The sequence below is a fragment of the Carassius gibelio genome, chromosome B24, assembly GCF_023724105.1.
Source record: "Carassius gibelio isolate Cgi1373 ecotype wild population from Czech Republic chromosome B24, carGib1.2-hapl.c, whole genome shotgun sequence".
NCBI lineage: Eukaryota > Metazoa > Chordata > Actinopteri > Cypriniformes > Cyprinidae > Carassius > Carassius gibelio.
This window is the reverse complement of record NC_068419.1, coordinates 4477976-4499433: the sequence shown is the minus strand read 5'-3', so window position 1 is coordinate 4499433 and position 21458 is coordinate 4477976. Positions and strand designations below refer to the sequence as shown.

At 37.6% G+C, this 21458-nt stretch overlaps 1 protein-coding gene across 1 annotated transcript; it reads left to right on the top strand.

Moving 5' to 3' along the window:
- The first annotated feature begins 7962 nt into the window (after positions 1 to 7962).
- zgc:92591 (uncharacterized protein LOC436997 homolog) lies at positions 7963 to 9321 on the top strand. Its single transcript, XM_052595554.1, has 2 exons — positions 7963 to 8263; positions 8934 to 9321. The coding sequence occupies exons 1-2, from the start codon at positions 8147 to 8149 to the stop codon at positions 9168 to 9170; spliced, it is 354 nt and encodes a 117-aa protein (XP_052451514.1). The 5' UTR covers positions 7963 to 8146; the 3' UTR covers positions 9171 to 9321.
- Positions 9322 to 21458: the final 12137 nt, after the last annotated feature.

Here is a 21458-nt window from a genome sequence, read left to right as displayed (position 1 = left end):
CAACACAGTCTCTATTGAGATGTAACTCTTTTGGGAAAGCTTACAGATGCACCATCTTTGGTTAAAGTGGGTCATAATCAACAGGACCAAGAGTCAGTGCACACAGTTCTGGGATCTGTATTGATGGGTTATTGAGTGCGTTTCAAATCTCCTGCTGATGTAGTGCTTACATAGGCAATGAAACCAGAGGGGTTCTCGTCTAGAGAAGAGGGTCTATGACCATGAACATTAGGGAACACTAAACAAGATATTTAAATGTTAAAATGTTCAGAGTTTTAAACCACCTTTGTATTGCTCCAACATTGGTGATGTATGTAAATGAACCTATACCAAGGTGTATGTAAACGTTACCTATACCAAGATATCCCTGCTTATTTTTCATCCACTCCACTGGATGATGCAAAACAAGTCATAATGCACTATTCTACCAAACTTTTTTAAAAGCACAGGCTTTTGTTAAAATAACAGATTGATTTTCCACATTTTTTAATTTCCACCCACAGACAGTTGGATTGATAGAGGGGTGGAAACAAAACCAAGTGCAATACGGTCGTTGAAGTTTTTGGATAAAGGGAACACTACAATTTTCTCTCAGAAATTGCTAGTACATAAATATTTACAAAGAAAGTAACATTTGGATTAATAGTGAAATTTTGATTAAAATACAGGCAACATTATTAAAAGCCCACAGAGAATTCCCCCTTTAAAGAAGAGTGAAAAGTTGCTGAAACTACTCATCCTCAGGCCTTCAAATGTAATGCCATTTGATGCCAGGCCATGTAAATGAGTTTGTTTCTTCGTCTGAAAAGATTTGGATAAATGTAGCATTATATCACTTGCTCACCAATGCATCCCCTGTAGTGAATGGGTGCCGTCAGAATGAGTAATCCACACCTCTCCAGTCCATCAATTAATGTCTTTTGAAACAAGATGCTGAGTGTGCACAAGAAACAAATCCATCATTATGGAGTTTAAACTGTCCCTTTGGCCAAAATAAGATTCCATAATCCATTATAATGTTTTAAACGGTGAAAAAGTCAATTCACTGCTGTCCCAAATATGTAACATATTTGTTTAGAACGGTTTCGGATTGTTTTCGCTTGTAAACACTGCTTGTTCTGTGCATATTTCTCTCCTGATTCAGACAAGACTATTTCTTGGAGATGGGATAGACAACTCGTATTTCAGCTGGAAGCAATTGCTTTAAATTTAATATAGTCCCCTTGTGGTTTTTTGTGACGTTTTGGACTCTCTGTCTGTTCTAATGAAAAAACAAACTCATCTTCATCTTGGATGGCCTGGGGATGAGCACATTTTCATTTTTAGGTGCTACTCCTTTAAGTTTAACCTAAGACCAACAGTTGTATCTGAACATCTTTCACACATGCAAATGTGATCATTTGTTCCAATCTTACTGGTTCCTCATTAGACAGTCACTGTAAGAGTTGCAAAATTTCTGAAGCTGTAATAAATTCTAAAATTCAATGCAAGAACCATTTATTAGCCACCAGTGAGCATGTCACATTAAAAGATCCAAGACTGATGACTCTGACCTATAAAAAAAATATCTACGACATTTCCTCAAATTTGTCTCAGACAGCAAAACCACACTTCACAGCAGGCTTAAGAGAAGCAGCAGCGCTCTCTTGTGTCGGTTACAAAAACTCTTAAAATGTTAAAAATTCATACTGGTCGACAACTATTCAGGAGGTTACACAATCTAAATCTGGCCTACATGAAGCTATAATACTTTGGCAATGGCACTTGATTAACAACACTTCTGTATAATACACACTACAACAAAACTCAATTATTTATTAAGTACGCTCTCCTAAAAAAAGCATGGAGCCAAAAAAATGAAAGTAGCACAGATATTAGCCTCTCATAATTTGCTGTTCTTTAATGGGTATCTGCAGGTGCAGCTCTTTAACATAATTGGCATATTATGGCAGAGACTAATTATTTAACTGTAGGCATGACGAGCAATTTACATCCTCTCACCAACCGAACCCTCTCGTCTCTGGCCAGGTGTTTTGTGGATTTCAAAAGTGCATTTTACTGTAGATTGGGTGCAAGTATGACTGAATCTACAGAAAATATCAATAAATAGTAATAACAAATGTCATGAGTTCTGACTGCGGCCTTATTTGGGTGAAAATATGTTAAATCAAAGGCAAGGCAAGGCATGGCACTTTTATTTATAGGGCACATTTCAAACAGCCACTGCTGACCAAAGTGCTGTACAATCAGTTCAGACAATATAAAATATATAAATACGTCAGCAGACACAATCACATCGTAACCCACCATAATAACACATCATAAAATTACATTTAACCAAAAGCCAAAGAGAAAAAAATAAGTCTTTAGTGAAGATTTAAAACTATCAACAGTGAAAGACAACCTTAGGTGTTCCGGCAAATCATTCCACAGACGCGGAGCAGCAACAGAAAAGGCATGATCACCTTTTAATTTCAGTCTAGATCGTGGCACAGTGAGTATCAACTTGTTAGAGGACCTTAAGGATTTAAACATTTCCGGGGAAGAAGGTCTGTAATATATTGTCCTGCAACCAGTGAAGTGAAGCAAGAATTGGTAAAATATTTTCCCTCTTTCGAGTACCAGTAAGAAGCCTGGCGGCAGCGTTTTGTACCATTTGTAGGCGGGAAAAGGAAGAATTAGCAACCTCAAGGTACAGCGAGTTACAATAATCCAGCCTGGATGAAATAAAGGTGTGAATCACTGTCTCCAAATCTTTTCCTGTTAAAAATTATTTTAATTTCGCAATAAATCTCAAATGATAAAAGCTACTCCTCACCAAGTTAACTTCTTTGTCAAATTTAAGGCCGTTATCAAAAAATCAATCACTCTCAGATTTTTGGTGTAAGCATGAGAATTCTCACTTAAAGGACCCAGTTGTTTTTTTAATCTGTATGTTAGAAGCTGGTGATCCAAAAACTACAATTTCGGTTTTAGAGTCATTCAATGTTAAAAATATTACCTGCCAGCCAGCCTCTTACCTCCTCGAGACAGTTCAACAAAGACGTTATGTTATTATTATCCCATTTTTTAAAGGGAGATACACCTGTGTATCATCTGCATAAAAGTGATATGGAATATTGTGTTTTCGAAAAATCGATCCTATAAGGGAGCAAATACAGCAAAAACAACAGTGGGCCCAAAATAGACCCCTGAGGTACACCACAAGTTAATGGTACAGAAGAGGAAAAAAAATTCCCAATCTCCACAGAAAATGTTCTATCTAATTGTATCTATCAGAAAGATACAATTTAAACCAAATCAATGTGGTACCTTGAATTCCTATACTCAATTACTCAACTGCTCAAGCAAGATAGCAAGATCAATGGTATCAAATGCAGCACTGAGGTAAAAAATGAACAAAATTGCACAGTTACTGAATCCACAACTAGCAAAAGATCATTCAGCACCTTCAGCAAAGCTGACTCTTTACTCTAATGTTGTCTGAAACCAGACTGAAATTTGTCTAACAAATTATTCTCACTTAAAAATATTGTCAATTGATGGAAAACAACCTTTTCCATTACTTTTGATAAAAATGGTCATTTTGAAATTGGACGATAGTTTTCTAAAATATAAGGATCTGAACTGGCCTTTTTTGCGGAGTGGATTCACTACTGCGTGTTTCAGAATTGATGGAACAGTACCTTGAGATAGGCTGCTATTTATAATGGTTAAAACAAAAGGTTCAAGTACACATAACACTTCCCTAAAAAGACGTGGAGGCACAACATCCACGGAGCAAGAGGAAAGCTTCATTTTATTGAAAAGCTCAACAAGAAAAGTAGAAGAAATTGGCTCAAACTCAGTTAAACAGGCCGATCATGGGTCATTAACAGGTGCGTTCAAATCAGATTTGGGGATACAAGAACGAATAGTATTAATTTTATCCACATAAAAATTCAAAAATGATTCACAAATTGTAGGTGTAGCATCAGGAAATGAGAGTGAATTTGGAATTAACACATTATGTATTGTACTAAACAGAGTATTTGGACTGTGAGCATGCTTTGCTATAAGGTTAGAAAAATATTTTTCCCTAGCAGCCTTAACAGAGTGCTGGTAGCTCACCATGCAACGTTTCATAATTTCATAGGATACTTGGAGCTCATCTTTCTTCCACTTTCTTTCAGCTTTCCTCCAATCCTGTCTGGAGGCACAAGTATCCTTGTTAAGCCAAGGACGCAACCTTAACTTAGGTTTCTTAGTTTTAAATAGTGCAACTACATCTAAAACATTACCACACAGAAAATGAAGACACAGTAAGGCAAGCATCACTGAAAAATGCATCTTCGAAATGTTTAGATGTAGCAGAATTAACAGACCGGATTGGCAATCACAAGATTTAACATTAAGCTTTGAAGTATTGAGTACTGTGTTAAACAGTACTGGCTTGTGATCTGATACACAGATTTCATCAATCTCTATATTACTATTACACAGAGAGCTGCTGAAATCACCAAATCAAGAGTATGGCCTTCACTGTAAAAAATTTCACGTAAAATCAACAGTAACTTACTGGCAACAAATAGCCAGCAAGCTTCAGTATTTTATTCCACGGTAATATTACTGTAAACCTGACTACAGTAGTTCACAACATACTGTATAATAACTTACAGTATATTTATACTGTAAGATTAATTACAGTTCATGTTTTTGCACTGTATTTTAAAATACTGTAAAGTTACTATGCAGTATAATTGATTACGGTAGTTTTTATATTCACATATACACATATATACACAACATATAACTAACTACAACCTGTTACATGCTTAAAAAATAATGAAATATAAAGGCTTGTATGCAAAAAAAAATTCACACAGTTATATTACTGATTATTAGATGTCACGTAAATTATGACAACACTCAGAAGTCCATTGAAAAACTTTTATTACAATTGAATTCATTAAATGGTAAAAACACTCTCCAGACTTGACAGGGCCAATGCAGATCCCAGGTTTTTGCTGCCTATAGAGAACAAAACACAAAAATTAAGTTGCACTACAGCTTGACCGACATCAATGTGATAAACAGACTTGAAAATGACTTACCTCTTTATTAACTCATCAGCACGCTGCAATGTCGAACAACATACACGCTGAAAGAAATGAAAAACATATTCAACACTGCATAGACCTACACAGAGATATTCGTTTCACCATGCATCCCCAGATGTGGAAGTGAAAGAACATTCCATAACCTGGCATGTCATATTAACACCACTGTGTGATTTGTCAGCACTTGGTGTAATCACTGCATGGTTACGATACATATGTGTACGAAGGCCAACGGCAGTTTTGAAGTTACATGGACACTGGAAAAATCCACAAGAGAATCTATAGTTTGCAAGATTCCTGTGTTCCTTCGCATGTCTGACAAATTCTGGAATAGATTTTACTGAGTACTGACACACTTTGCAAGATAAAGGCATTTCTAATCTTATTTCCAAACAATTTTAACTTTAGATGCAGTACTTACCCATCCATATCTGGTGACTTCACCAAGGATTTTTACCTGCAAGACAAAGAGAAACATGGATCAGTTAAAACATAAAAAGGTTACAAAATAATTACAATATATAGAATCAAAATAAATAATTTGAAAAGAAAACAAATTTCAAAGACCAGAAATGACAAGCTATCAACTTAAATGCAACTTAAAAATAGCACAAAAAAACTTAACATATAATTTAAGTAAATTAAATAATTGAATGCTAGTATTAATTATTCAACCTGTGCATTTCATTTATTACTTGTAAAAAATGGCTAATCTATTAAATTATTATTATTTATTTATGTACCTATTACAATTAATTTGAGATCTCTTGGTGTCCTAACAGAGACCCGATTTCGAGGGAGAACCTGATTTGTCACAAATAAGAAATGAGAAGCACCCAAAGTGACAAGAATACGGAGATTATAATAGCCATTATCGTGAATATCACACAATATCAAATATACAACTAAATTATCCGCAGTGCGTTGGCAGTGGCTGTATTCAGATATTAATGCACTTGAAGAAGTTAATGAAAACAAGTGAGCAAAATCATGTGAACGTCTGGTCTGAAGAAGGACTATAACGACTTTCACTGCCTGTGTATTCACTTTAAATGTATACATCGGTTGTACTCACGCAATACATGTATAATATGACTGAAAACACTGTGATTGTCCCTTCAAGTCGTGCATAACATTAGTGTAATACAGTAGGTCGATTTCGAACATAGCTTTAGGTTTAGGCGCGTAAGGCCTCGATCGTGACAGGACACACGCACACGGTGAAAGTTACACACAAATGTTCAGAAACAAGAACATTTCGATTACTTTGTTCTAAACTTGAAATTATTAACTAACATTAACAGCAAACCTTGTGATAATTAATATTTGGTTAACGTTAGAATGTTTGTGTTACAGACTACTATCAAACTCACCACCGATTATTTAGTGGTAACGTTAAAACGAATATCTTCCCTTTGGGGTGAAATTTTTTGAAATACACATCTTTAAGATATTGAATAAAATTGTATATCTCACCTGAATGGTTCTCGTTGGTCTTGTTCATCCTCAAAGGCTCAGAAAATGAATTGGAAAATGAGTGCAGGCTGACGGTTTAGATGATTGGTTGCCAGGTATATCGCGTACGATTCCGCTCTTTTTGTAATTAGTGTGTTTAATAGAAAGCAAAATAATAATATTAAAAATATATCATGGGAATTGATTTTATCTATTTACCTAGCCTATATTTTTGACATCTACATCTCTACAACTACCTCCCACCCACAAAAAATTGTTGGCAAAAACCCAATGAGATTGGGTGGGTTTTGTGTCAAAATCTGGCAACCATAAAGATACGCAATTAAAAAACACCCACATAAATCATTTAACTTTTTTTAACTATATGCCAAATGCCTTAATATATGGGTTACCTTATGAAATGATGTATTATAAAATTCCTTATACATAAATAAATAATTAATAAATAAAATTCCTTGTCAGTTGGATTATTACTGTCATCAATTTAACAGTAATATGAGGATTACTGTAATTATTTTCCCACTCTATTGTTTTTTTTCAAAGAATAGCATAAATTGACAGCAACTGTCCTGTAAATAGTTTCTACAGTAAGACAAAGCTGGAAATACAGCAATAATACTGCAAAAGTTATAAAATTGACAGCAACTTACTGTAAACTGTTTCTACAGTAAGCTTTCTCTGATAATACAGCAATAATACTGTGAAAACAACAGAAATCGTTTACAGTGCCTTGTTTACGAGTAGCTTCTGTGATGGACATAGTGAGGTTAAACGAGTCAATAATTTGAAGAAATTCCTTAACCATAGGATGAGAGGGACAACACACATGTATATTAAAATGACCTCAAATTAATAGTTTGTCAAAATACAGTACCAAAATCATACAAAGACATGAATTATATCAAACTATGCTGTGGACTAGCTGCTTCTTTGAAATAAAATGCAAAACACCATAACATATGAATTAATACATTTAACAACATTGTAACAATTTAAAAACATTATGTCACTAGGTTTCATGTTTAATTCATCAGTATCAGTCTTGAAAATTACAAATAAATCTTCATGTTTTGTAATAGTGTCTAAATTTGCCATCTAAGAATATAATTAGTCAAAAATCACAGTTGACTAAATTAATTAAATTGGAAATGTAAGTTCATAAGCCAAGCGCATTCATTATGCGATTTTGACAGTAGCCTCTGTAGCAGGGGATCTCTAATATACCATAAACAAGAGGAAAAATAGCTAACAAAATATTATCTGCGTATTTCTTGTCCTTTAGTTAATAAATAAATAACTTTACAAATTAAGCAATGACACATGAGACAGCCTACACACTTAAAAAGCTAAATAAATAGACTGAAACACTTGCTGGATATCCTGAAGGCTGATCTGACTTCAGTCCGCCACGCCAGATTGAGTCCAGATGCTTTCCAATTAGTGGAAACTTCCGTATACGTCATAAATGGCTGATGAAGGCCTGTTGAAAACCTGCCAAGCGGCAAACACGTCATTGAGAGAACAAAACATTGCTCGGTGTTATTAATAGTAAAAAAAACTAATAATCCAGTATGTCCAATGAAGGAGCAAAGAAGAAAGGTAAAGTACCTGGGGACAAAAAACCGTCTAAACGGAAAGCAAAGAGGAGGGAAACTTATGCAGTGTATATCTACAAAGTTTTGAAGCAGGTGAGAAAGTTTTCATAAATAAAAAAGATGATCGGAGAACAATTACCAAACTGATTCCGAGTGTGAATTTTAAGTGGATGAAATGCGTTTGACGCCGCGTGTGGTGCGACTGCGTTCGATTCGTGAATCATTTTTTGAGTCGGATCTTTTCAATGTATCGATCGAACTGATTCAAGGAACCGGTCTGAAAGAATCATTCTGCCTGATCGGTCCAAGTGTTTGTCATTCCTTTTAATGTAAATATTTAAGTCCTAAATGGCTTTATGCCTAAACCGCGGCTTAATTTCAACATTTTGCTCATTTAACGCAACGCAAGAGCATAGAATATATATATATATATATATATATATATATATATATATATATATATATATATATATATAAACGTAAGCCTATCAGAATCCCCATTTGTGACGGTCATCATGACGTATGAATCACTTGAGGGTGTGTGGTGTGTTGTTTTTATTTTTAAGGTTAATAACCTACAATAGTCAACATTTTGAAGTGGATCAAAACCTTTAATCAAAAATGAATTCTCGTCTTAGGACAACTTAAAATGTATTTTATTTTTCCACTTCAAATGTTGACTACTTTTATATGACCTTTTAAAACCTACTGAATATGTGACCTTTAATCATGATGTATCTGTGTCTATACGTTCCTCCCATAGGTTCATCCCGACACTGGTATCTCCAGCAGGGCGATGAGCATCATGAACTCGTTTGTTAACGATGTGTTCGAGCGCATCGCTACAGAGGCCTCACGGCTCGCTCACTATAACAAGCGGTCGACCATCACGAGCAGAGAGGTGCAGACCGCAGTCCGGCTGCTGCTGCCTGGAGAACTCGCCAAACACGCCGTGTCAGAGGGCACCAAGGCCGTCACCAAATACACCAGCTCCAAGTGATCACCTGTGAGCGGTCCAAGAGCCGGAGGAGCATTTCAGCTTAAAAAGTCCTATGTAAAATTGGCCATGTTTGCAATCACTCTTCAGTGTTAATAAATGCACACATAAAAAAATCAGTGCAACTGTTCATTATCCTGAATTAGAAAACCAGTACAGAAAAACACAGCAAAGAGGAGAATGTGATTGATTGACTATACCATATGTACAATGAATTCCATTGTACTTCTATGGTATATGTCCATAAGCATGGAATCACCATTGTAGCTGCCGTCAGATGCAACTTCTCATATATTTCATTTATTACATGCACTTTACATTTAAAAGGTCAATTAATAGTTAAAATGTTCAGAATAATCATTAGAATAGATAAGTAATATATTTTTGTTAATACATGTCAATTAATTTCATATTATTCAGCTAAAACCTTAGAAAAGGGGGAATCCACTTATTTTTTATTTTTTGTTCCGCTTGGGAATTATTTAAATGTTGCTATCAGAATAGTTTCCGGTGCACTACCTGTAAGAAGAGCTGCACGAGGTGCCGTACTAGTAACCCATGTCTGTAAGAGTTAAGCATATGTGGTGCTAAGAAGAGATATCAAGTTTTTGTTTAAAAGAAGCTGTAACCCTCCAAGTTTATTCCTCTTGAGTCAGAGAGGCCAATGAGGTATGTGTTTTATCGTCTTAACTGGCTTCCATATGTGAACGTTTGTTACGTGATCGTGTGTTAATGTATAATTAGCCAATTAAGTGTATTTACTTGCTGGTGGAAATGTGCACTTTATTTATTCGTTTGTATGTATTTTTTTGTTTATTATTATGTGTAAAACATCTCTTTTAGAGGGTTAATTTAAGTTTGTGTATTTTCTTTCATAGTTCTGACGGCATTGTTGGGACATAAAAAAGGCTAAAAGACTAGCATGTACAAGACATGTTGAAGACTCGTGTCCAAATAAATGTCTGTTAAAACCAAGAACGACCTGAGCCTTTAATTCAACTCGAGGGGAGTAACAGTCAGAACTCAGCCTGTTTCGTGCTGGAGGAGAGGACAGCAGTGCCAGTCGCAGCGGAGCCGTAAATGAGCAGCTCGTTAAGTGGTGACGTCGCTCTCAAGCTTCAAAGGAAAGACGGGACTGCATACACATAAAGCCCAAATCAGCGCCATCCGGGGTCCAAGAGTGCAGCGTGGTTAAGCTAAGAAGTAGTAAAGCATTTAAAACAAGTTAAATGTGAAGAAGTAGATTAACCTTGCTAACTTTAAAGGGACTCTATTAAGTGCTTAAAGTTGTAATGTAAAGTGCAGTGGCCAAAAATCTAAGTGCAAGTTTAAGTTATTGGTTGTTTAATATAAGGTGACTGTTACTAACCTTATTTGAAGTTAAGTACAAGTATTTTTGCTAATTTAGTTATTTAAGGGTGAAGTTTTTACTATTTAATTTTTTGTTTTATATTGAAGGTCATTTGTTTTTTATTTTATAACAAGTGAAAAGTATATTTCTTATTTTAAGGTGTTTGACACATTTAAGTTTATCTTTAAAGAAAGAAGCAATTTAAGTTTATAAGCATATTTAGTAGTGTGATATCACTTAATTGAGTTAAGGTCACACATAACAAAGTCTAAAACACACTAGAATAGTGACATGGCTGATCAAGAAGAATGTGACACTGAAGCTGTGGAGTTGCAGCAACAATTAAGTCCTGATTATGAAATTCTGGACACAAGCCCTCAAGAGCCAAGCACATGTCAAGCTGCTAAAGAAGAGAGCTTGAGGAAAAGCCAAAGAGTTAGGAAACTCACTGAAAAAGGCCAAGCACTGTATGAAGAGAAAGTGAATAAGCTTCAAACACGCTTTAAGGCAAGCTATGATGAATGGAAAGCTGCTGCAAAACAAGTTAAAAGAGCACTTGAAGCACCTGTCAGTATGAGATTATATGATCACATTGTCCAGATCCAACATACCTCAGCAGAAGTAAAACAAGCCTATGACAAGCTACGCAGTCATGAAACTCCAGATGGAGACACTCGTCGCAGAGTGGACACATGTGATGCTGTTTCTCAGAAGCTCATACAACAAGCTCAAGAATGTCTTGCAGAAGAAGGAAATGTAAAAGATCCAGCAAAGAGATCAACTCGCTGGAGTGAAGCCGGTTCAGTATTCATCTCAGCAGCGTCCCAAAAATCTAAAAGCTCAAGAAGTACATGTTCAAGTTCAAGCAGGTTGTCTATAAAGAAACAAGAAGCAGCAGCGGAACTAGCTGCAACTGAAGCCACTCTGAAAGTTATGGAGGAAATGGATCGCGAAAGAAATGAGCTTGAAAACCTTGAAGTAGAAAACCGACAAAGATTAGCAAAACAAGAAGCAGAAAATGCTGAAAAACTAAAAGCATTAGAACAGAAGCGAAGAGAGCTAGAACGTCTTGAAACTATAAAGAAAATGAATGCTGCCAAAGCACGACTGAAAGTGTATGAGCCAGAAGTTAACTCAGACGAAGAAATCTCAGACCTCCTACACGACAATGATAAAGATAGAAAAGCTGCTCCTAAACCAGTAAGTCTGCCTGAACGTCAGCTCGCACCATCACAACCCACTGCAAATCTGCAACAGTTTTCTGCTCCACAACAGACCACAAGGTGGCATCTTACAACTAATGCTACACAAGAAGATAGCACCACAGCACTAGCTAAAGCGTTAGCAGAGTCCATTAACATAAGCCGTCTACCAGTACCAGAGCCAGCTGTTTTCAATGGCGACCCTCTCAAGTACAAAGATTGGAAAATGTCATTTCAGACACTAATAGACAGGAAAAACATTCCAGTGAATGAAAAGATTTACTATCTCCGCAAGTATGTTGGTGGACCAGCCAGAAGAGCTGTCGAGAGTTACTTCCTGCTTGGTACAGATGCAGCGTACTATGCAGCATGGGACACTCTGGAGGAGAGATATGGAAGTTCATTTGTAATTGCCAAAGCCTTCAGAGATAAGCTAACAACATGGCCAAAGATTGGAACAAAGGACAGTGCTGAGTTACAAGAGTTCTCAGACTTTCTCAGAGGCTGTGAAGCTGCCATGCTACAAATCAAGAATCTTGAAGTTCTAAATGATTGCAGCGAAAATCAGAAAATGTTAAGCAAGCTTCCTGATTGGCTAACAGCTAGATGGAATAGGAAAGTCATTGAGGTTGAAGAGCAGCAAGGTTCTTTTCCAACATTCAGTAACTTTGTCGACTTCATCACAAGAGAAGCCAAGATAGCGTGCAACCCAGTAACGTCACTCCATGCTCTCAAGGGAAGTGACTCGGAGAGGGTTAAGCCTACAAAGACTCGAAGTGTTGGAGCTAAGGTACTGGCAAGCAGTGCAGAAGAGAAATCAAATACGAAGAAATGTGTCTTCTGTGAAAGATTATACCATAGCATTCACACATGTCGAAAATTCATAGACAAGCCAATAATGGAACGAGTCAAGTTCGTACAAATGAAAGGACTATGTTTCGGATGCCTCAACTCTGGACATCATTCAAAGAAATGTGGAAAGAGAAGTGTTTGTGACACATGCAAAGGAAAACACCCAACCTGTTTACATGAAGAACGGGACAAGGAAATCAGAAAGAACAAAGAAAGCGAGAAGGAACAAAAGGAAAGCAAAAGCACAAATGACACAAAAGAAATCAAACAAAATAAAGAAGCACCAAACGAGGCAACATCGCACCGTGTAGTCCAAAACAACAGCAGTAACCTCACATCCACAATTAGTCCAGTTTGGTTATCCACAACAAGCGAACCAGAACACGAAATCCTGCTGTATGCCCTTTTAGACAGTCAGAGCGACACAACATTCATTCTACAAGAAAAGGCAGATGCTCTGGATTCTGAAAAGAAACATGTACAGTTAAAGCTTTCTACACTGTCAGCCAGAGATACAGTCATTTCAAGTGAAAAGCTGTCAGGGCTGCAAGTCAGAGGCTTTTATTCCTCAAAGAGAATCCCTCTTCCTGTAACATATACAAGAGAGTTTATTCCTGCCAATCTAAATCACATCTCAACTCCTAAGACGGCAAGAGCATGGCCCCACCTAGAGCACCTTGCAGAAGAGATCGCCCCTCTCATAGAATGCGATGTTGGTCTGCTCATAGGTTACAACTGTTCACAAGCACTGTTACCCAGAGAAGTTGTGTCAGGAAAAGACAATGAGCCATTCGCACAAAGAACAGACTTGGGCTGGACAATAGTTGGTGGTGCTGACCCTTGTGTTGACTATGGTGATTCTATTGGAAGCAGCCATAGGATCATTGTCAAAGAAGTGACACCTAGCCAGTCATCAGATCAGTTACCAAATGAAGTCCATTACATTTGTCGCACACAAGTCAAAGAAGTAGTCACACCACCAGATGTGATTAAAATCCTTGAGTCTGACTTCAACGATAGAAAGGTGGAAGATTCTCACTTCTCTCAAGAGGATCTGCGCTTCATTTCTATAATGGAGGAAGGAGTTAAAATGAGAGCAGATGGATTTTGTGAGCTACCTTTGCCATTTAAAGAGGACAGACCAAGTCTGGCAAACAATAAGAGCTGTGCAGAACACCGACTCAAATGTCTAAAGAAAAGACTTGAAAGGGACAAACAATATCACAAAGACTACACAAAATTCATGAACGAAACAATTGAACGTGGAGAGGCAGAGAGGGTTCCACCTGAAGAATTGAACAAAAGCCTGGCCTGGTACATTCCACACCATGGGGTGTACCATCCCCAAAAACCTGGGAAAATAAGAGTAGTGTTTGATTGTTCAGCGAAATATGAAGGCATGTCATTAAACGATCACCTGCTCACAGGACCAGATCTAACAAACACCCTGATAGGTGTCTTGTGCCGCTTTCGCAAGGGTCCAGTGGCAGTGATGTGCGACATAGAACGTATGTTTTATCAGTTCAGAGTCAGAGCCGAAGATCAAGACTACTTCCGTTTCCTGTGGTGGGACAACGGAGACTTTCACTTAAGTCCATCAGTCTACCGAATGCGAGTCCATTTGTTCGGAGCCGCCTCTTCACCAGCCTGTGCAAACTTTGGCCTCAAGTACATCGCGGCGCAAGGTCAAGGCCAGTTCAGTGAAGCAACTATAAGATTCATTGAAAGAAACTTTTATGTGGATGATGGTCTCATCAGTTTCCACTCAGAAGAAGAGGCTATTAGTCTAGTCCATGAGGCGAAAAAACTCTGCAGTACTGGAAAATTGAGACTGCACAAGTTTGTTTCCAATAGCCCACAAGTTCTTGACTCTCTCCCTAAGGAAGATTGTGTAGAGACGGTAAGAAACCAAGATCTAGCCCTGGGCGAGCAACCGATCGAAAGAGCCCTAGGTGTTAAATGGGGGGTTGCCTCAGACCAATTCCAGTTTCGAGTAGTTGTGAATGAGCGTCCACTCTCCAGACGAGGAGTCTTGTCAACTGTGGCCTCCATCTACGACCCACTTGGATTTGTGGCACCTTTCGTTCTACTTGGCAAGCAAATACTGCAACAAATGTGTCGTGACAAGACCGACTGGGACGAACCACTTTCAGATGAGCTCAAGCCACGATGGGAGTCCTGGCTTCTAGATCTCAAGAACCTTGCTAATGTCAAGATTGATCGCTGCTACCTTCCAGCCGATTTTGAAGAAGTTCAGAGATATGAACTCCACTATTTTTCAGATGCAAGTGTTGCAGGATATGGTGTCTGTACATATCTAAGAGCAATCAGTAGATCAGGACAAATCCACTGCTCACTTGTCATTGCCAAGTCCAGAGTAGCACCCACCAAGGTAACCACTGTGCCAAGACTGGAGTTGTCTGCAGCAGTAGTAGCAGTGCGCATAAGTGACCTGCTCAAAGGAGAACTAGAGTTGGAAAATGTTCAAGAATTCTTCTGGACGGATTCACAAGTTATCTTAGGATATATAAGCAATGAAGCAAGGCGTTTTCATGTCTTCGTAGCGAACCGTATCCAGCGCATCAAGGAAAGTACTAAACCAACACAATGGAAGTATGTCGCATCAGAAGACAACCCCGCTGACCATGCGTCTCGAGGACTCAAATCTAAAGAGCTCATTGCTTCCAACTGGTTTTGTGGTCCAAGTTTTCTCTGGCAAGATCAACTTCCCAGTGGAGAGATAAAGGTGGGAGAACTTGATACAGAGGACCCAGAAATACGCAAAGTTCTTGTACATCAGACCTTAACAAAAGTGAATTCGCTGGCAGAACGCTTCCTGAAATTCTCCAGCTGGACAAGACTAACTAAAGCTATTGCAAGACTTACCAGATTTGTAAAGGAGTTTAAAGGCTCAATAAAGAGAACCAATAAAGCTACAAGTCTCGAAGAAAGGCAAGAAGCTGAGCTTACAATCATTGCCATAGTACAAGGATTAGTCTTCTCCAAAGAAGTCAAAGAACTTCAGTCCCAAAAGGAGTTAACCACTAAAGACAAAGCAAGCAGATTGTATCGTCTCAATCCCTTCCTGGACCACAAGGGCATCCTCAGAGTGGGAGGTAGATTAGGACATGCATCTCTACATCCACACATCAAACATCCGGTAATCTTACCAAAGACCAGCCACATCACCAAGTTACTGATTGATCATTATCATCAGCAAGTGAGACATCAAGGGCGTGGCATGACCATAAACGAACTGAGATCTAATGGCCTATGGATTCTCGGCTGTAGTCAAGCAGTATCATCGTTTATTTACAACTGTGTCAAATGCAGGAAATTCAGACGTCGAACAGAAGAACAAAAGATGGCAAACCTGCCTAGCGAAAGAATGGAGACAACTCCTCCCTTTACATATTGTGGGATGGATTGTTTCGGTCCGTTCTATATTAAGGAGGGAAGGAAAGAACTAAAACGCTATGGACTGCTTTTCACATGTTTGTGCTCTCGTGCAGTACATATAGAGTTGCTTGATGATTTATCAACTGATGCATTTCTCAACTCACTTCGTGCTTTCATTGCTCTACGTGGAAATGTCCGTCAACTGCAATCAGACCAAGGCACCAATTTTGTTGGAGCAAGACGGGAGTTCTTGGAAGCAGTAAAAGAAATGGACCAAGAATGCCTAAAACAACTAGGCTGCGAGTTTGTCATGAACCCACCCTCTGCCAGTCATATGGGTGGAGTCTGGGAAAGACAAATCCGAACAATCAGAGGTGTGTTAACATCCATCCTGGATCAGTCATCCCGAACCCTTGATAGTTCATCCTTAAGAACCTACCTATATGAAGTGATGGCAATCGTAAATAGCAGACCTATAACAGCACACCTACTCAATGATCCTACTGGACCTCAGCCACTTACACCCAATCTTCTCTTGACAATGAAATCGTCAATAATACTGCCTCCACCAGGAGATTTTGTAAAGGAAGACCTTTACCTTCGTAAAAGATGGCGTAGAGTGCAGTACTTGGCAAACGAATTTTGGCAAAGGTGGAAGAAAGAATATCTGTTGAGCCTACAACAAAGACAAAAGTGGCACAAGACAAACAGAAATGCAAAAGTCAATGACATAGTGATCATACAAGATGATACAACACCCAGAAATGATTGGAAGCTGGCTAAAGTTACTGCCGTGTACCCAAGTCAAGATGGATGCGTACGAAAAGTGCAGCTGCTAATCAGCGACTCAACATTAGATGACCATGGGAAGAGACTGAGTAGACCAGTTCATCTAATAAGACCAATTCACAAGACTGTCACATTACTGGAAGCAGATTAGTACAGCTCATTTTGGAAATCACAAGTGATTTGGTGGGAGTGTAGCTGCCGTCAGATGCAACTTCTCATATATTTCATTTATTACATGCACTTTACATTTAAAAGGTCAATTAATAGTTAAAATGTTCAGAATAATCATTAGAATAGATAAGTAATATATTTTTGTTAATACATGTCAATTAATTTCATATTATTCAGCTAAAACCTTAGAAAAGGGGGAATCCACTTATTTTTTATTTTTTGTTCCGCTTGGGAATTATTTAAATGTTGCTATCAGAATAGTTTCCGGTGCACTACCTGTAAGAAGAGCTGCACGAGGTGCCGTACTAGTAACCCATGTCTGTAAGAGTTAAGCATATGTGGTGCTAAGAAGAGATATCAAGTTTTTGTTTAAAAGAAGCTGTAACCCTCCAAGTTTATTCCTCTTGAGTCAGAGAGGCCAATGAGGTATGTGTTTTATCGTCTTAACTGGCTTCCATATGTGAACGTTTGTTACGTGATCGTGTGTTAATGTATAATTAGCCAATTAAGTGTATTTACTTGCTGGTGGAAATGTGCACTTTATTTATTCGTTTGTATGTATTTTTTTGTTTATTATTATGTGTAAAACATCTCTTTTAGAGGGTTAATTTAAGTTTGTGTATTTTCTTTCATAGTTCTGACGGCATTGTTGGGACATAAAAAAGGCTAAAAGACTAGCATGTACAAGACATGTTGAAGACTCGTGTCCAAATAAATGTCTGTTAAAACCAAGAACGACCTGAGCCTTTAATTCAACTCGAGGGGAGTAACAACCATTATGAGTTTTGTTAGTAAAATGACTATTTTTAAAAATGTCCACCAGTGCTGTCACCATGGAGTTACTGAATTCAGTGAATACATAATACATAATGAATACATGAAGTCATGCATAAGATTCCTGATTTCAAATGTGTAATTTGGGTATGCTTCGTTTAAACGTGATTTGGTGACCAAGGAAAGTCTGAATTTCTGTCTAAAGCTGCATTTTTGATCTACTAAAGATCCTTAATAAAGGGTTTTAGAGTTTAGAGCATGCAGTTTGCAGTGTTTAATATCATGCAGCCCAGGGCCCTCTGGATCTGTGACCCTGCATTTACACCAAGTGATGTGCAGAAATCACTAATGTGTTTTTGCCACTAGATGGAGACATTGTAATACTATTGAGATCGGAGCACGAATACGTCAGCAATATTCACAGAGTCTCATAAGATTAACTTTTTCAGGAGTTAGCGAGTGAATTAGTCTCAGATTAGGATGGAATAGAGCAATAATTTCATATACCATGCGAGTATGTTTTCCACACTGGGTTAACTATTTGTATGAGCAAATTAATACAAATGTTGAATCTCTTGAACAAACAACCTATACAGGACAAATACAAAAGCAAACAATTAGATGTCTTTGTGTTTCAAACAAAACAAAACTAATCATGCTGACTTCAAATTAAATGCTTTTTAGAAACGTGATTCTTAGAAACAAAAATATTTTGCCTACACAGTCTACACAGTGTGTGTGTGACAGCTAAATTATATGTAGAGAAAAGATCACAAATATACATTTCAAGCCATACTGGTTTTATCTGTATGTATCAAAAAATATATGTTCATACAGTATTATTATATAATTTAATATAATGTACATTTGTGTGTGTGTGTGTGTATATATAATATATATATTATAAAACATATGGCTTTTTGGTTGTTTTTTATAATGTTTTATTATACTTGTTTATTATTAACTAAATATATAGGAAATATGCAAGCTACTGTTGCTTCAAACCAATCACACGTGCCTAAGGTGTCTAGCAAATTGTAATGAATAACTTTTACATAAATGCGGACAAATTTTCAATTTTTGTGGAGTAATTGGATTTTCCAACATGACGCCCTGTGTCTATGAAGCTTATTTATGGACATGAAATGATATTTACAGTTAAAGACACAAAGCTCGGGTTTTGCACACCTTGTGAGAGATACATGCGTTTGATAAACCAGAATAAGTAGCTTTAAATACAATTTAATTTTCATATTTAAAATGCTGAAATAATAACTTGTCCATTTTACAGTCTAGTAGCCGACCAATGAGGTATTTCACAGTGAAGCTTTGGTGAAAACAAATCATGCTTTGTCCTTCATTAATCAGGGAAGTCTGAGGAACACTGGGCCCCGACATGGTATTTCGTATTCCCAGCCCTCCCTCTCTGGCTCTGGCTCCTACCATAAGCCTTACTGATGATCTTATATATGCTAATGATAGCATGTCTATGGACATATTACAGCGAGGGTGATGGTGTCATTAATGACAATGTCTTAAGCGTTATCGTCATCATCACCATGTTCCCCTTGATCTTGTGGTTTCCTCATAGATCCCCATGCGCTCATTTCATTTCTGCACACACAATCTCTCTTTCTCTTTCCCTCTCCCTCTCCCTCTCTCTCTTTTGGGTGGTATAAGCACATTACGGATGGGGACATTAGTAACTAATGCAGGCACTGGGCCCCGCATTGTTTTGGTGCACAAGTACATCATTAGAAAATGTTCTACTTGGCAGGGAAGCGTGTATTAACTCGGCTCGCAATAAAATGAGGTTGTGATCAATTGTTAAAGTTATCGAGAGCTATTAGGTTGAAATATGAACCTCTCAATTGCCATAATGAAGAGGGTGCCCGATCGTACACAATCAACAGAGCAACATACACTGTGCATTGCGGGTTCCGGGCGCTCGAAAAAGAACGACAGAAAGCAATTTTGCAGAAAGAGAATGCAAGCGCGTCGGCCTAACCTCATTACAAATTTCACCTCATTACTAAATTTCAATAATCTACTCAAAACGTTAGGACCAACCAGCTATAAAACTGAATTGCCAGCTTTTTTTGAGCAACGGGACAATGCGGCTATCATAAACGCCAGTCTCGTGAAGAATTACGTCTCATAATGCCAGCTAACTTTTGATGGCGGCGCCAACGTTGACTCACGATTTTGGCAAACTCGCTGCATAAATTAATTTTATATAATATTCTCTACTGAGGCATATTGATGAGTCTTAGCCTTGGAAATTCAATTAATCCCCCAAACTTAATGTTTCGCAACTGAACAGAGCCCAATCTTGAGGAGAGCAAAGGAAGATTCAGTCTGGTACCACATTAAAGTTGCTGTAGTATTGATAGAGCAATCTTATTACAACGTGTATATCAGCCTACACCACCTTGCCTCACCTCTAGGATGATATACATGATAGAACAATTCAGAATAATGACTTTGTAAGTAATTTTAAAGATACTTTAGTATATATTCTCACTAAACAAGACCAATATTTGCTCATATTGCCACCCTAATTCACTACTGTTCAAAAGTTTGGGGTCAGTAACTTTTTTTTTTAAACAAATTAATACTTTTGTTAAGCAAGGATGCGTCAAAATGATCATAAGTGAAATTAGAATGTTACTAAAGATTTCTTTTTTTTTATGTAATAAACACTGTTCTTTTGACCTTTTTCTCATTCAAACAATGTTGAAAAAGTATCAGTTTCCATAAAAAAATAACATAAAAATAGAAGCATATTAGAATGATTTCCGAAGGAAAATGTGACTGGAGTAATTCAGCTTTTCCATCACAGAAATAAATTACATTTTATAATATATTAGAATAGAAATTAGTTATTTTAATGTGCAATAATATTTCACAATATTGCTGATTTTACTGAATTTTTAAACACACGAATGCAGCCCTGGTAGTAAATCTTTTCAACTTGTGTCTTTGAGTCATGAGTATAAGCTATACCCATTGTTTCATGCTGACATGAGTCTTAAACAGTAAGGAACCACTAGGTTATTTTTTATGAAACAGTTCATGGTCATTTATGAGTGAGAAAGACTAACTGTATTTGCACCACTATGACCACCTTCTCCACCAAAAGATTCGTGACTTCCTTAGAATTCAGCAATAGTTCATCCAGGTTCCTCAAAACAGGATCAACATGATTATCTGCAACATCATCTGTAGGTAAGTGGCCAGAGACTCCTGCATGAAGTCCAGTGGATGTTTACTGTACTGAACAAACCACACACTAATACTCTCCGATCCGTCTTTGCTTCATCAGAGCAGTTTTCTTCTCATCCCAGCATTCTGGATTTCCGCATTCAAAGCTTGCGGCACTATTTAGACAGCATTCAAACAGCTCATAATCATGTTGGTTATTCCTCGAAAAATATTCATTGTTATCAATTAGTTTCAACCAATTAGCTTGCATTTCTAATTCTTGGTCTGCTCTTTGTTCCTTTAATTAGTAAATTCATTAGTACCGTCTAGTGTTGCACGCCAAGTAGATGTTTCAGCAATGTATTCTTATGATTTTAACATGAGGCGCAGTGGTGATGGCAGTATTAAGTGGGAGATAATCAGCAGGAACTAATTGTCTAATTGCACTGATGAAGGTTACCATCATTAGCCTGTTCTGGAAGTCCGGTCCTCAGCAGCAAGCGGACCATCTTAACCCTACAGATGGCCTCACTGTTAAGCTCACGGCAG

Excerpts from the sequence above, each read along its gene's own strand:
- zgc:92591 (XM_052595554.1), top strand. The coding sequence starts at position 8,147 with ATGTCCAATGAAGGAGCAAAGAAGAAAGGTAAAGTACCTGGGGACAAA. Across the intron at positions 8,264-8,933 it reads TCTACAAAGTTTTGAAGCAG|GTTCATCCCGACACTGGTAT; the intron begins GTGAGAAAGTTT and ends TTCCTCCCATAG.